The sequence below is a fragment of the Triticum aestivum genome, chromosome 1B (assembly GCF_018294505.1).
Source record: "Triticum aestivum cultivar Chinese Spring chromosome 1B, IWGSC CS RefSeq v2.1, whole genome shotgun sequence".
NCBI classification, from domain to species: domain Eukaryota; kingdom Viridiplantae; phylum Streptophyta; class Magnoliopsida; order Poales; family Poaceae; genus Triticum; species Triticum aestivum.
The window spans coordinates 317,719,003-317,734,584 of NC_057795.1; the positions used below are offsets into that span (position 1 = coordinate 317,719,003).

The window sequence follows — 15,582 nt, forward strand, 5'->3', positions numbered from 1 at the left end:
TTACTCCGTTTTCTCAGAAACTTAATACACTAGATGCATGCTGGATAGCGGTTGATCTGTGGAGTAATAGTAGTAGATACAGGCAGGAGTCGGTCTACTAATCTTGAATGTGATGCCTATATAATGATCATTGCTTGGATATCGTCATGATTATTTGAAGTTCTATCAATTGCCTAACAGTAATTGTTTTCCCATTGTTTGCTATTTTTCTCGAGAGAAGCCACTAGTGAAACCTACACCCCCCGGGTCTCTTTTCATCATATTTGCCTTTGCGATCTATTTAATTTTGCATTTAATTTCAGATTTATTAGACCAAAAATACAAAATACCTTGCTGCAATTTATTTGTTCCGCGATCTATTTATCCTATCTACCACTTTTACCTCACGTTATTTGCCTATCTTGAGGCGCCGTACACGGAAGGGATTGACAACCCCTTTAACACGTCAGGTTGCGAGTATTTGTTATTTGTGTGCACGTGATGTTTACGTGGTGTGAGGAGGTTCTCCTACTGGTTCGATAACCTTGATCTCATCACTGAGGGAAATACCTACCGTCGCTATACTGCATCATCCCTTCCTCTTTGGGGAAATACCGACGTAGTTCTAGTAGACATCAATCGTCAAGGATCAAATCTTGCATAGATAGACAGATAAATTACAAAATAAAAGTAAAGTAAATAAATTACATGAAAATATTTTTGGATTTTATAATATGACAAAAGTAGACCCGTGGGCCATAGTTTTTACTATAGACTTCTCTCTCAAACACATAGCATAAATGAGTGAACAAATTACTGTTAGGCAATTGATACAAAAGTGCATACTCTCGACGTATTCACGACAATGATCATGTATATAGGCATCATGTATGACATAAGTAGACCGATTCCTGCTTGTATCAAGTACTATTACTCCACCAATTGACTGCTATCCAGCATGCATCTATGGTATTAAGTTCATAAAAATGAAGTAACGCCTTAAGCAAAATGACATGATGTAGACAAAGCAAACCCAATGAATAAGAATAAACTCCGTCATTTTACCCTTAATGGCAACAATACAAATACGCGTCTTCTCCCCTTCTATCACTTGGATATAGAGCATTGGAAGATCGAACCCATTATAAAATGCCTCTCCAACTGAAGATAAATCAATTTAGTTGGTCAAACCAAATGGATAGATCAGAGAGAAATACAAGAGCTATAACAATCATGCATAATAAAGTTCAGAAAAGACTCAATTAATTTCAATGAATAATATGATCATAAACCCACAATTTACCAGATCCCAACAAACACACTGCAAAAGAAGATTACATCGAATATAACTCCAAGGAGATCGAGAACATTGTATTGAAGATTAAAGAGAGAAAATAAGCCATCTACCTACTAGCTATGGACCCGTAGGTCTGTGGTGAACTACCCACACATCATCAAAAGGCAACAAGGATGATGTAGAAGCCCTCCGTGATCAATTCCTCCTCCGGCAGAGTACCGGAAAAGGCCTCTAGTTGGGATCACGGAAGAACAGAAGCTTGCGACGGTGGAAATAGTGTTTCGGGTGGCTCTCTATTGGTTTGGGAATATTTGGGAATTTATACAGGTGAAATTAGGTCAAACGGAGTTGCGTGGGAGTCACGAGCTCAGGGGCGCGCCCTACCCCTAGGGCGCGGCTGGTGAGCTCGTGGCTCTCCCGTAAGGCTTCTGGCCTCCTCCCGAACCTTCTAGGGTCCCTTTTGGTCCACAAAAAATCTAAAGTTTTATCGTGTTTAGACTTCGTTGATACCAATTTTCTGAAAAGTAAAAACAAGCAAAAACAGGAACTGACACCGGGTACTGAGTTAATAGGTTAGTCCAAAAAATAATATAAAATAGCATATAAAGGATCCAAGATTGATAATATAATAGCATGAAACAATAAAAATTGACGGTTCGAGGAACTCCAAGTACGATCTACACCGACACGTTCTTCTTTCGTTGCAACTCGGTGACGGTAATGATCGTGATCTCAACCTGTTATGCATTTTCATATTGATCTTGGGTGATCGTAGGCGTGATTTTTTTTGTTTCTATTATGATTTCCCAACATTAATCGTAGTCGATAATTATTTGGTAACACAATAAATTGCCCCATGACTAAATTTATGTAATCAAAGTCCCCGTTTCTCTTGTTCTATCTAGGTCGCACTAGTGAACATAGCAAACAAAAGAAACCCGGGTCACCGCCACCACACCCCTTCGACCACCATTGGTTGTCCGCGCTCCAGTATTATCTATACGAGCTCCGCCCTTTCCGTGCTGCAACTCACAAAATTGTCCACCCGACCTCCGATGCCCCGACGGCGCTAGAGTTTCACCGCCCTGTTCATGCTCGATGTCCAACATCGATGGTGCGAGCTCCGTTGTCACCTGTCTGAGATCTGCCTCCTTCCGCTCGGCCCCGAGCGGTGACTATAGAGAAGGGCCGGACTCTAGGGTTGGTTCCGTCGAATCTCTCCTCAAGGTTACTCCCACTGTTATTTCGTCTCATTCCCGTCGTCGCGCCAACTCCCAACCTGATCGCCGTGTTGGTGACCATCGCTTCTGATGTTGCTAACCCTACCCTTGTCGCGGTTTGTATCCTTTCTCTACCTTGGGCTGGGTGCACTTCTTTGAGTGTTTGCGGTAGCTGTGCCACGACACCGCCAGGCCGGCAAGCCACACATGCCCTGCGCATTGGTTGGTCCTTTTGGTTGTGCTTGCATGTGTTGTTCAGCTAATGGTTCTACTGAAGTAAAGCTTCATACGTTGTCCGTGAACTGTTGCGGTCCAGAAAGGAAATAATTACTGCAGCAAAGTTGTTCCTTTTGCATGTACTAGAAGTTTGACACCATGTGAAACCTTAACTCGCCCATTTTGATTTGGCTTGCAAGCCACTGATCTATTGTAGAGGTGGTCGCTGAAATCGTAGTCCAAGGCGACCGACAGAAACAAGCTTGCTGGTGCCACAAAAGTTTGTTAGTTTGCATTTCACAGAGGTTGGGACGAGCTAGGCGCTCAACGCATCACAAATGGTTGTTCAGGACTTTTTATCTCTTAAAAATCTGACATCAAATTTTTAGGGGTGGCAAATTGGACTCTTTTATTGCAATTTGTGTTGTATCAAGGATGGCAGTTTCTGTTAACAAGCATAGCAAATCCTGGCAAAAATCTAAACATGGCGGATTTTGTCGTGCTTGCTAAAGGAAATTGTCAACATAATTTGCCCTAAAAACATTTGATTTACCACCCCTAAAAATCTCATGTTCTCTTTTGACAAGGTTCTCTTTGCAACCTTAAGATTTATGGCATGACTATCACCGGATGGAGTTTATGCTACTATTGACTTGAAAAAAAAGAGTGGAAAAATATCAAGGCCTAAATAAATATTTTGAAAAGGTGGAATGGCCCGGTGATTGTTAGGGGAACTATTTAATACTTAATCTTTATTCTTAATTGCTCTCAAGTGATGACTCTTGAAAAGCTTTTTTTCTTCTAATCATACACAATGTTGTTTGTATGTCATAGTGCAGAGCAAAATTGGTAACTATCAGTCCATGTTTTTGTTGACCAGATCAAAAGAAATCACACTTAAATACTGTGAAGTTCAACAAGGCGAAGTGGTTTTATTAAGAACTTTTGAGGTTTACCGAAAATAGAGCTCATCATTGTCGATAAGAAACTATTCTAGATCTTGAGTGATGCACATTGAAAGAATATTATTCTTGTACAACGAGCTGAGGAACAGTTGGATGTGCTGTCAGATATTTGAATGTTTTTAGTGTGTAAAATAAAATAATTCTCTACATCTTCTTTCTCCCTATTCATATTCACTTACTGCAGTGCCTTTTTTTCACCGTTTTAATCATGCCATGTGATGCCCTTGAGTGGCGAGATAAAGTATACAATACCGTAGAGACATGCATGTTTTAAGGCTGATTATGATCTGTTTTCGTTCTATACCTTTTGTTAGGTTAATTAAGGTCAATTTGATGTTGTGGTATGCATTGGAGTGAGATGTACATAGCATTGCAAATTGTTTTAAATAATAATTACATTCTTATGAGATTGCATAAAAAAAGCTAGGTGTTCATCAGCCTTATTATATTGTATTTTTTGTAGTAAGCATAAAATATAGCTAACTCTTTGCATAGTATCATTTGTTTCTCTTTGTTAGGCCTCCAATTTGAACTTTTCATTTGATCTTCAAAACTTTAGTGCTTGTTGTAATATGTTTGAGGATTGCACGGGCATAGTAATAATAATAGTTGTAAAAAATTTGACTACATTATTGATCTGGTGTCAGGTTTTGACCATGACAAATGGTGTATTACCTCCGTCCTGGTTTATTAGTCCCATTTGCATTTCACGTCAAAATTTGACGTTAAATTTAATTAACAAAATGTTAATACATATCTTTAAAAAATATAATTAAAAACTATGTTCAAATATGAATCAAATAATATTTTTTCTATAATATGCATTAATATTTTGTTAGTTAAATCTTTAGTAAAATATTGACACAAAATACAAAAAGACTTACAGACCAGGAAGAAGGTAGTATGCGGTAAGCAACCTCAACAACAATGTCATCAAGAGAAAAAATGTCCAAGTCGACGCGGTCAGCGAGATGTCACGGGGAAAATAATGGTGTCCTTTCAGCGCGACAGTGACGCGGGCCGGGGTACAGCGAACCACTGTGTGTGAGCCCCACTCCCGACCTCCATGGACCGAGCTCACCCACCCCCTTCGTCCTCCTCCACAGCTTTCTCCATCTCCTCACGTCCTCTCACTGCCTAGTAGCCTAGCTAGTCTATCATCGTAGCTGTAGCTCCAGAGGCCTCTGGCTCGCAGCGTAGAATACGACTAGACGTAGTGCGAGCTGAGCCTGAGCTACTGCCACTCTCGCGACCCCGGGCTCCTGCTCCGCTCCCCCACCGCCCCGCCCTCTCTCTCTCACTGGCCAGCCTTTAAAGCTGTCACCTTTTGCCACCCTCCCCGTGTCGCTGTACAGTCTCTCTCTCTCCCCCCCTCTCCCTCTCGTCGCTCGTGCTGTGGTGTGCTCGTTCGATTGCCTCAGGTCGGGCGGACGGACGCGAGCTGAGGGCAGGAGGGGCCGGATCCGGTGGTCCGGAGGGCGAGCTAGCGGCCCCGGTTGTCGCGGCGGTGGAGGAGTAGTAGGTGGAGTGCCAGAGGAAGCGGTTCATGGACGTGGCTCCCCCTACCGCAGCCCGGCGGGGCGGCGGGAGGCTGTGAGCGGGTCACCGGCGGCGCCCCTCCCCGCGCCGGCCGGCCGGCGTGTGTGGAGGTAACTCATGTCTAATTTCGCTCTACGCGTCGTTCGGGAGCTCGGGAGGACGATTCTCGCGTGTGCTCCTCAGACTGCTTATCCGCGTCGCCATTTGCGTTTCCTGATGGATCTTTTTTTTTTCGTCCCTGAAAACATTTTTTTCCTGCGATTATCCGTCTATTTTTTGTCTTGTCGCTGGAGGATTTAGCTGATATTTCCGCGCGGCTAATTTTTCCACTTTTGATTCTCACACGAAATCGTGCGATTCTGGCGTCGCCTCGCCGCCCGCATTTGCGTCTTCTGCTGCGGCTGCCTTTCCTTTTTCCTCATTTCAGATACTGAGCCAAAAGCCGCCTCCTTTGCGTGCTTTTCCACGCTTTGTTGTTTAAGGGAGGGATCAGGAGGAGGGATGGAGGGGCGCGGATGGCCCAACAGCGCTCGTCAATCTCCCGCGTTTCCCCATGTCAAATTTGTTCTAACCGCTCGAAAATCTCCTCCCAGGTTGTTCTGCCCTCAAGGATCGCTGCGCGCCGCGAGGGGGTGAAACTAGGACGCAAAGGAAGAGCTTAAGATGGCGGCGGCGGTGGCGGCGATGCGTTGCGGGAGCGGGAGCGGGAGCGACGGCGGCGGCGGCGGCTACGACAAGGGCGGGATGGACTCGGGCAAGTACGTGCGGTACACGCCGGAGCAGGTGGAGGCGCTGGAGCGGGTGTACGCCGAATGCCCCAAGCCGACCTCCACGCGGAGGCAGCAGCTGCTCCGCGAGTGCCCCATTCTGTCCAACATCGAGCCCAGGCAGATCAAGGTCTGGTTCCAGAACCGAAGGTGAGCATGTCGGCCGCCCGCCGCGCTTTCGCCTTTTGTGATTGGATGGAATTTGCTGCATCAGCAGCCATTACGCTGCATGAGAGTGTAATGGTAGCTGGGTAAATTGAGTAAGGATGGATCACGAACAAATGTGGGAGTTTCTAGTTCTGTGTTGGAGCATATGTGTATTTTCCCAATCTGGGCAGGTTCTGCATTCAAGCATAATTGTCATGGGCTTTTCTCCGTGGGTGCAGGTGCCGTGATAAGCAGCGGAAGGAGTCTTCGAGGCTTCAGGCCGTGAACAGAAAACTGAGCGCCATGAACAAGCTCCTCATGGAAGAGAATGAGCGTCTCCAGAAGCAGGTCTCCCAGTTGGTTCATGAGAATGCATACATGAAGCAGCAGCTGCAGAATGTAAGTCTCCATTTTGTTGTTTTACTTTTACAGACCACGTTGCTTGTAGGACCTGGATAAGTGTCTGACCGTGGCTACCTTGTGCTTGCATTACATTTCAGCCTTCGTTGGCCAATGATACAAGTTGTGAGTCAAATGTGACCACTCCTCCAAACCCTCTAAGGGATGCAAGTAACCCAGCTGGGTAAGTGGTTTTTGTTACTGACAACAGGTGGGATCATCCAATTCCCTTTTATGTAAGAACTTGTTACATATCTTCCTTCCATTTTCTCTAGACTCCTTGCAATTGCGGAGGAGACATTGACAGAGTTCCTCTCAAAGGCTACAGGAACTGCTGTTGATTGGGTCCCGATGCCTGGGATGAAGGTCAGTTGCCAATTCTGGAGGTTCTTTGTTCCAACACTGATACTAACTCTAAGTGGATCTATGCATGCTCATTTGTTTCTCCTTCCTGTGATTAGCCTGGTCCGGATTCGTTTGGTATTGTTGCCGTTTCACATGGTTGCCGAGGTGTTGCTGCCCGTGCCTGTGGTCTGGTGAATCTAGAACCAACAAAGGTAACTGTATACCTCAAACTTCGTTTGGAACTTCATGATAGTTCAAGAACGCTCGTTGTTTGTTTCCAAGAGAATCATGAAGAAACTGTTGAATTTGTAGTTAACCATATTGTTTGTATGATATATGGCGTGGTTTCTAAAAAGCGAAGAGAGACCTCAGAAAAAAACTGTACCCCAGCTAGCCGTGCATACATCGCTCCCGTTTCTCTAAAGATGTAAATAAACCCTTTTGGAAAACTGAATCAATAAAGTTTTAAACTTAATAAAACAACTTATATTCTGCAATTTCATTTTTTTTGAAGAATCTTCTCATCTTGCCAGCTGAAACAGAAATCCTATCATATTTTCTTGCACTCCAAACTTCTCTACAAAATTGAGGCACACTGTTCTACTAAGAAATTATTCCCTGGAGTTTCTAATATTGCTGTGCATTCTAGATTGTGGAGATCTTGAAAGACCGCCCATCTTGGTTCCGTGATTGTCGGAGTCTTGAAGTTTTTACGATGCTTCCAGCTGGAAACGGTGGGACCATTGAACTTGTTTACATGCAGGTGAGCATTATGTCATTGATCACTTCTTCCTTTGCACAATAATATGGTGTAGTTTAGTTTGGTAACTTGTATTATCCATGCTACTCCTTCTTACTCTTGGTTTGTGCATTCAGATGTATGCTCCTACCACGTTAGTTCCTGCACGTGATTTTTGGACGCTGAGATACACAACTACAATGGAAGATGGAAGTCTCGTGGTGTGTATGAACTTGAATGTTGTATTGTTGTTAGTCTAACTAGAGTGTAAATTAGAGCCAATGAAGCCTTTTGCTTACATCCCTGTATATCGTAGGTTTGTGAGAGATCTTTGAGTGGTTCAGGAGGTGGTCCAAGTACTGCCTCAGCACAGCAATTTGTAAGGGCTGAGATGCTTCCTAGTGGCTATTTAGTTCGGCCATGCGACGGCGGGGGTTCAATTGTGCATATAGTCGATCATCTGGACCTTGAGGTCTGATTTCAAACATAGGTGTTAAATTCCGTGCATCGATGTTCCCTCCCATGTTTCTTACTAATTTAATTCAATTATATTTTACAGGCTTGGAGTGTTCCAGAAGTGCTTCGCCCGCTCTATGAGTCTTCTAGGGTAGTTGCTCAGAAAATGACTACTGCGGTGCGTTCTTAGTTACTACATTTCTTGATCCGCTTTTACCTTGAATTTGTATTTGTATGCCATCTTCTGTAGTATGTGTACAGTGTCCACCTTTTACTTCTGATGATCAGTTCCTTGTGGCTCTTTACTTGGCAGCTCAGAACCTCAGCCTAGTGCAATTGTTCAATATCTGTTATAATAGGGACATGTTTTTTTGCGGTGAACAGTAAAAAGTGAAACAATCCAAAATATTCTGGCATGCGCAGTTTCATGGAGAAAAAAATATTTGTAATGTTCTGGGCAACGACAAAATAAAAATGATGCTCCAAATAAGCTTTTTTAGAAACCATCTTGGAGCACTGATTTTTTTTTGTGCGTGCAGGACAGCACGAAAGTCTTTCTATTTCGAAAATTTGCACCTAGGTAGACCGGTAGGCAATGTTTGATAATTTTCGGATTTTACTGTTCATGACAGGAGCATATGTACTGGGTTCCAGATTGACACTTTTTATTATAATATCGGTTACATATGGGGAGGAATGATCATAATTGAGTTCCTGTTTTTGGCACTAATGCCTAGATACATGCTTAGATTTTTTTAGAGAATAAACATCTTACTAGAAATGCTTGTGTTGTCCAAAACAATTTAACTACTTTAGTTTAAAGTCATTCGCTGGTTGGTGACTGAGCTCAAATATGCGATGCTAAAGCGAGATACTTCAAGATGATACTCATAATCCAGAGCTTTAAGTTTTTTATGGCACTTTGGCATACAAAAGTAGCTAACTGCTTTTGCATCTTTTGACTGCTGGATCGTTCTGTAAATCCTAGTTCGGTACTGACCATTTCTTGTTGTCAAGGCATTACGACACATCAGACAGATTGCTCAAGAAACTAGTGGGGAGGTTGTATATGCTCTAGGGAGGCAACCTGCTGTTCTGCGGACATTTAGTCAGAGGCTGAGTAGGTTAGTCCTGGCTAATGATACTGCTACTTTTGCCCGTGCATGCCTTGGGCTGATGTTTATCTTGACACCATTTTCATGCCCTTTCAGAGGATTTAATGATGCTATAAGTGGCTTCAATGATGATGGTTGGTCTGTAATGGCTGGAGACGGCATTGAAGATGTGATTATTGCTTGCAACTCAAAAAAGATTAGAAGCAATAACACTGCTCCCAATGCTTTTATTGTTCCTGGAGGTGTTATATGTGCTAAAGCATCAATGTTACTGCAGGTGATGATGCGATTATTACATATACGTTAATTTGCATTCCCATTGATAAAGACTTTGTTAAGTTTATTAAAACATCTGTTGTTCGATACTGGTATTCTTGCATCTTGTCAAAAATCTGGTGGCATGCATTTGGATGGTAGCCTGGTACTTTAGGTTATTGTACTGTTTGTGCTATTGGCTTGTAGTGGTATACTAGAAATGTCGGTTTTGTTTTGTTTCACTTGGCTAACATTGCAGACACTGGAGAATTGAAAACCAACTTGGATCTTTCTCTTAATTCTTGTCTGTTTTTCAAGCTCTTACTCTGTCTTTGTTTGGTTTACTAGAGTGTTCCACCAGCAGTACTGGTTCGGTTTCTGAGGGAACATCGGTCTGAATGGGCTGATTATAACTTTGATGCATATTCGGCTTCGGCGCTGAAATCAAGCTCATGCTCACTTCCTGGGTTGCGTCCCATGAGATTTTCTGGGAGCCAGATCATCATGCCACTTGCTCACACAGTGGAGAATGAGGAGGTATATTCACAAATCTTTGCATGTACAGCCGTATGATTTGCTAGATGTCGGCATGATTTGGTATCTCTTCGAGACATTACAAATTCCTGTCGCTCATTGCTATATGCGTTATTAATCTATCCATGTAGATAATTGTGATGGATTGTCCTTGGTCGTATTTTCACGTTCTTCATTCTTGTAAATTTCCCATTTGTGTCTCATGTAACCTTCGTAGATAGTATTCCCTTCACTGCATGTGCTTCGTGCAACTTTCCTTGTTTAATAGTGTGGCAGATTGGTAGTATAGCAATAGGTTATTGGCAAGCAAGCCTTATAACAAGTCTATCGTTTGGAGAGGATAATAAACAACATGTATTTATACAAGATATGTTGATAAATTGCAAGCTATTTTTCTTGATGGGCGTAATAGCATGAAACCTTGATGAATAATTCAATATGCAGATTCTAGAAGTTGTTCGTCTTGAAGGGCAAGCGCTCGATGAGGGTCTTTTATCAAGAGATATCCACCTGCTTCAGGTAATAACTGACAGTTCATTGATTTAGTCTCTAGTGTTCTATTATCTGATCAATCAACCAGTTGGATTTCACTTTGCACATTGCTTATTAGATAGATTTCTGCATTGATGCTAGTACTGTGAAGTATACTGACAAGTGGTACTAAAAAGATCTCTGAACTTTATTGATCTTTCAGTTTTGCACTGGAATAGACGAGAAATCAATGGGATCCTGCTTCCAACTTGTCTTTGCACCAATTGATGAGCTTTTCCCTGATGATGCTCCATTAATATCTTCAGGCTTCCGTGTTATACCACTGGACATGAAAACAGTTGAGTATCCTGTTTCTCTAATTTATTGTTATAGTGAAATTCAGGACACCACTTTCCTTTAGTGACCAATAATTCACTTTTCCTGGCAACTGCATTTTTTTACATGTCCTCCTACACAATGCTCAATTCTGTTCAGAAATGCATTGTAACATACTTCTATGCCATCAAAATATTTCTGAAAGTTTTATGGCTGAAACCTGAAAGCCATTCAATTACAGTAGGATGGCTCTTGTTTGGCCCTATCTTCTGGTTTCTACTTTGTTATATGTAGAATGATTTTCAGTTGCTCAGATTTTAACCGTCAATATCTTTCATTTTTTTTGGAAAAGGAGGTTAAAACCCCCGGCCTTTGCATCAATCGATGCATACAACCATCTTTATTAATTATTGAACAAAGGTCTGACAAGAACATACATCAAGCCAACCGAAGCCACCACTCACACTTACGAACTTGATAATGTGGAGTGCTCTCACTCCCCATATCTAAAACCGGTGTAGTTGCTGATCCATCCGCATAACGTATCGGAACCTACACCTGGTGCAGCAAACTTAAAGCGTACACCACATGCACACGCTTTAGAAGCCGCCATCATCATCGAGCTGACCCATCTTCCGGAAAGAGATTGGCCTCAGCCTTGCCAGTCCGGCCATCCGTCGACGCCACCACGGCGCCCAACGGCACCACCTCCCCGCGCGCAAACTGCCGCAGCACCATGCTGCGAAGTACCACCAGCCGGCACAGCTTGAAGTCTCTAGAAGATCTGTCGTGCGTAGCACCTGCCGAACAGGCATGACACAGCGTAGCACCTGTCGGCCAGGCATGACTTGACATCTCCTTCAAAGCTCCGTGCAAGATGAAGCCGCTGCACCTCCTGCCTCTGTCTTCCAGTGCTGCTCCACAACCAGCTCCCAAGAGAGAAACGACACCGCAATGCCGCCATCGTTCGATCTGGAAGACCAGATCGTAGGGTTTCCTCCGGAGCAGCATGAGTGGGTCGACAGTAGTTACACGACGATGCCTTCATCAAGGTAACACCTTGATGAAGGCATCGTCGTGTAACGGCGCAGAACGCCGCCATCTCCAGCCTTCGGCTCGGTTTTCACCGGCAACTATGTCTCCCCGACTCGCAGCCAGGACTAGATGACGGATCTTGAGATCCGACCACCCAACATCAGGCCGACCACCTCCGATGGAAGAGATGACCACCACCGCCATAATCCTCGTGATGCGTGGCAGAACCGGAGTACCTCTGTGACCTGTCACCGAAGCCGATGACAGGCAACATGTTGAGAACGCGACAGCGGCAGCCCGCCTAGACTCAAAGGGCCTAGATCGAGCCCGCCTACCACGCCGCCGCCTCCTGCCATCCCTGCCGTCAGCAGCAGAGCCCACCGACATGTGCCCCGGTTGCCGCTGCCCGCCATCATCGTTGCAGGAGGACCTAGATCTGGCTGCCGCCGTCTCAGATCCCCGGACGCGAGAGGTGGTCCGCCGCCACCGCGCCACAGGGCCTTCGCCTGGCGACGTTGCAGGCGGCCGCGAAGGGAGGGGGAGGCGCGGGAGGTCGAGGGCAGGACCGGTGGTGGCCGCCCGGTGGCGGCCGCACGGGGTCGGGGGAAGGAGAGTCGTCCAAATCTTCTCGAGTTTCTTGACCTCCTTCGAACTCATCTTTCATAGGATGGTGCACCAGCTGGTAAACACTAGATTTCCTGGCGACTGCATTTTTACATGTCTGTCCTACACAATGCCTCCATTCTGTTGTTCAGAAATGCATTGTAATATCTATGCCATCAAAATATGTCTGAAAATTTTATGGCTGAAACATGAAAGCCATTCAATTCCAATAGGATGGCTCTTGTTTGGCCCAATCTTTTGGTTTTTACTTTTGTTATATGTGGATTGATTTTCAGTTGCTCAGATTTTAACCATTAATATCTTTCATAGGATGATGCACCTGCCGGTAGAACACTAGATTTCCTGGCGACTGCATTTTTACATTTCTGTCCTACACAATGCCTCAGTTCTGTTCAGAAATGCATTGTAACATCTATGCCATCAAAATATTTCTGAAAATTTTATCGCTGAAAGCCATTCAATTCCAGTAGGATGGCACTTGTTTGGCCCAATCTTCTGGTTTCTACTTTGTTCTATGTAGATTTATTTTCAGTTGCTCAGATTTTAACCGTCAATATCTTTCATAGGATGGTGCACCCGCCGGTAGAACACTAGATTTGGCCTCTAGCCTTGAAGCTGGTTCAACTACACTGCAAGCCTCAGGCGGTGCGGACGATTGTAATCTACGATCAGTGCTGACAATTGCCTTTCAATTCCCTTACGAGATGCATCTCCAAGATAGTGTTGCAACTATGGCCCGGCAGTATGTCCGCAGCATTGTCTCCGCCGTTCAGAGAGTGTCGATGGCTATCTCTCCCTCTCGATCTGGCTTGAATGCTGAACAGAAGATAATTTCTGGCTTCCCTGAAGCTGCAACACTAGCTCGCTGGATATGCCAAAGTTACCGGTAAGTACAGCCATCGTCTTCTATTCTAATCGTATGGATGATTGAGGCCAGTAGTGATCAGTGCTGCTTTTTGCTCTGGTCTACACCTATTCTTGCAAGGCCAAGGAGTACAAGTAATAAAACTGCAGATGCCCAAAATTAAATGTGTACTAAAGATTAACTTGAATGGAAGCTGAAGCAAAACAACCATATTTACAGGTTCCATCTGGGGGTCGAGTTATTTAGACAGGCAGATGAAGCTGGGGAATCTTTATTGAGAATGCTCTGGGATCATGAAGATGCTATTTTGTGCTGTTCTTTCAAGGTACCTTTTAAAATGAAAAAGCACTACACACAAAAGTAAACAAATGCGTTTTAACTGTGTTTTGTCTGTTATGTCTTCCTGGATGTCTGTCAAAATCATGTGAATATGGCAAGGCAAAAATGTGGGCTTTCTTGGCTGATATACCTACCTGCATGCTAACATTCTTTCAGGAAAAGCCTGTATTTACGTTTGCAAACGAGATGGGAATTAACATGTTGGAAACATCTTTCGTTGCCCTTCAAGATCTCTCGTTGGACAAGATATTTGATGAAGCTGGTAGAAAGGCACTATACTCCGAGATCCCAAAGTTGATGGAGCAGGTATTCAACTGCTTCTTTCAAGCAACTAAAAAAATTTTACTCTCAAGTCTCAACTGCTAACACAAGTCAGTAGGATCGATACATGCATTTAAACCTTGCCATGTAAAAATTCAAGGAAGCGCCGACATGTTTCATTTCTGTTTGTGTATTTCATCTCATCCGACTCTAATAGGCAGCCTCCACGAACTGATCAAACTTACTTTCCAATCAAGTCCTTTAAAATACATTTTTTGTATGTTCTCCTCCTTGCTCTTGCTCATTTTGGAAACGGATTAGAAGACGGCGCATCTAATAATCATTCATCTATCTGTTCAGGGCTTTGTTTACCTGCCAGGGGGTGTGTGCTTGTCTGGGATGGGCCGCCATGTCTCATTTGAGAGTGCTGTAGCATGGAAAGTAGTTGGTGAGGACAACAATGTGCACTGCCTCGCCTTCTGCTTCGTCAACTGGTCTTTCGTGTGATCATCCATCACCCTTGCCTGTCCCATGCAGCTCCATTTTTGCTCTCTCTGTAGGGGAGAACCGCCGCCACTGGAAAGTAGTTTTACGTTATCTTTAACTAGTTTGTTTCTAGATTTGAAGAGCCAGCATCGGGAAGAATTCTGCCTAGTGTAAAATTTGCTCACGTTTCCACTAATTTACCCAGGCAAGAAGCTGGCTGATGTCTGTCTGGATTGAGGTGCTAGCCTTTCTTGAATCCAGAAAGGTTCCTACTTTTATTCGTGTGATGATGATGGAATGCTAGTAGTAGCGAAATTGGGACATGGCTGATGTATAATCAGTGTTTGTGTGGATTTTTCGCTTTACTCGTCGATTTGTATTTGGTCTGAAGATCGTTTGTTCGACATGAATCATTTGCCAACTGCCTGGCATTCGAGATTTGGCTAAAGAAAGTGAAGGTCAGCGTCAAAGCTAGTCTGACTCTCAATTGTGTGCAGTGAAATACTCAAAACAGCTTCGTCCTCCATGCAACCTCTCCCTCGTGCTCGGCACTCATCTCCTCTGCGCCAATCACACGCCCGCCCTTCCCGGAGCCAAATCCTCGCCGCCTGTGGCCCTGTTGTGGCAGTGGTACATTGTTAGTAATCTACAGGATCTCTCTCTCGATCTATATTACTCACGCAAGGATTTGACTATCAGTATAAGATACAATCACGATTACACAAATTGGGGGCGTTTGCGCTTCAGGCGCCGATTACAGGCAATTTTCCAAACGGGCCATCAAGCAAGATGCACTAACCTCCCCGCCACCATATCTCATGTGAATAATAACATCCTTCCTTTCTTTTCTTCTTTCTAGATTTCTTTTTTCTGATCCTTTTTTACCTTTTCCCTTTTTTCTTCTTCCTGGTTCGATGAACTTTTTTAAAATTCGTGAATTTTTTCTACAAAATCGACGAACTTTTTCTCTTGATGATATTTTTTCTTAATAATTTAACTTTTCTTCAAATTTGATGAACCATTTTTCAAAATTTGATGAATCTTTTTTCAAATTTGGTGAACTTTTTTCAAATTGGATGAATTTTTCTTCAAGCTCGACGAACTTTTTTTCAAACTTGAGCGTTTTTTTTCAATTTGATGAATGTTTTTTCAAAATCGATGAACATTTTTCAAAAGTGTTGAACTTTTTTTC

The 15,582-nt window shown here is 43.6% G+C and overlaps 1 protein-coding gene across 1 annotated transcript; it reads left to right on the forward strand.

Annotated features, from left to right (window-relative positions):
- The first annotated feature begins 4,896 nt into the window (after positions 1-4,896).
- On the forward strand, positions 4,897-14,763 carry LOC123121562 (homeobox-leucine zipper protein HOX9). The gene is made up of 19 exons (XM_044541580.1): positions 4,897-5,326; positions 5,810-6,133; positions 6,370-6,529; positions 6,631-6,713; positions 6,805-6,895; positions 6,991-7,086; positions 7,524-7,637; positions 7,751-7,834; positions 7,930-8,085; positions 8,173-8,247; positions 9,087-9,193; positions 9,281-9,461; positions 9,788-9,976; positions 10,418-10,492; positions 10,668-10,802; positions 13,006-13,325; positions 13,524-13,629; positions 13,800-13,949; positions 14,265-14,763. Exons 2-19 carry the CDS (start codon positions 5,880-5,882, stop codon positions 14,409-14,411), a joined length of 2,523 nt encoding a protein of 840 aa, XP_044397515.1. The 5' UTR covers positions 4,897-5,326; positions 5,810-5,879; the 3' UTR covers positions 14,412-14,763.
- Positions 14,764-15,582: the final 819 nt, after the last annotated feature.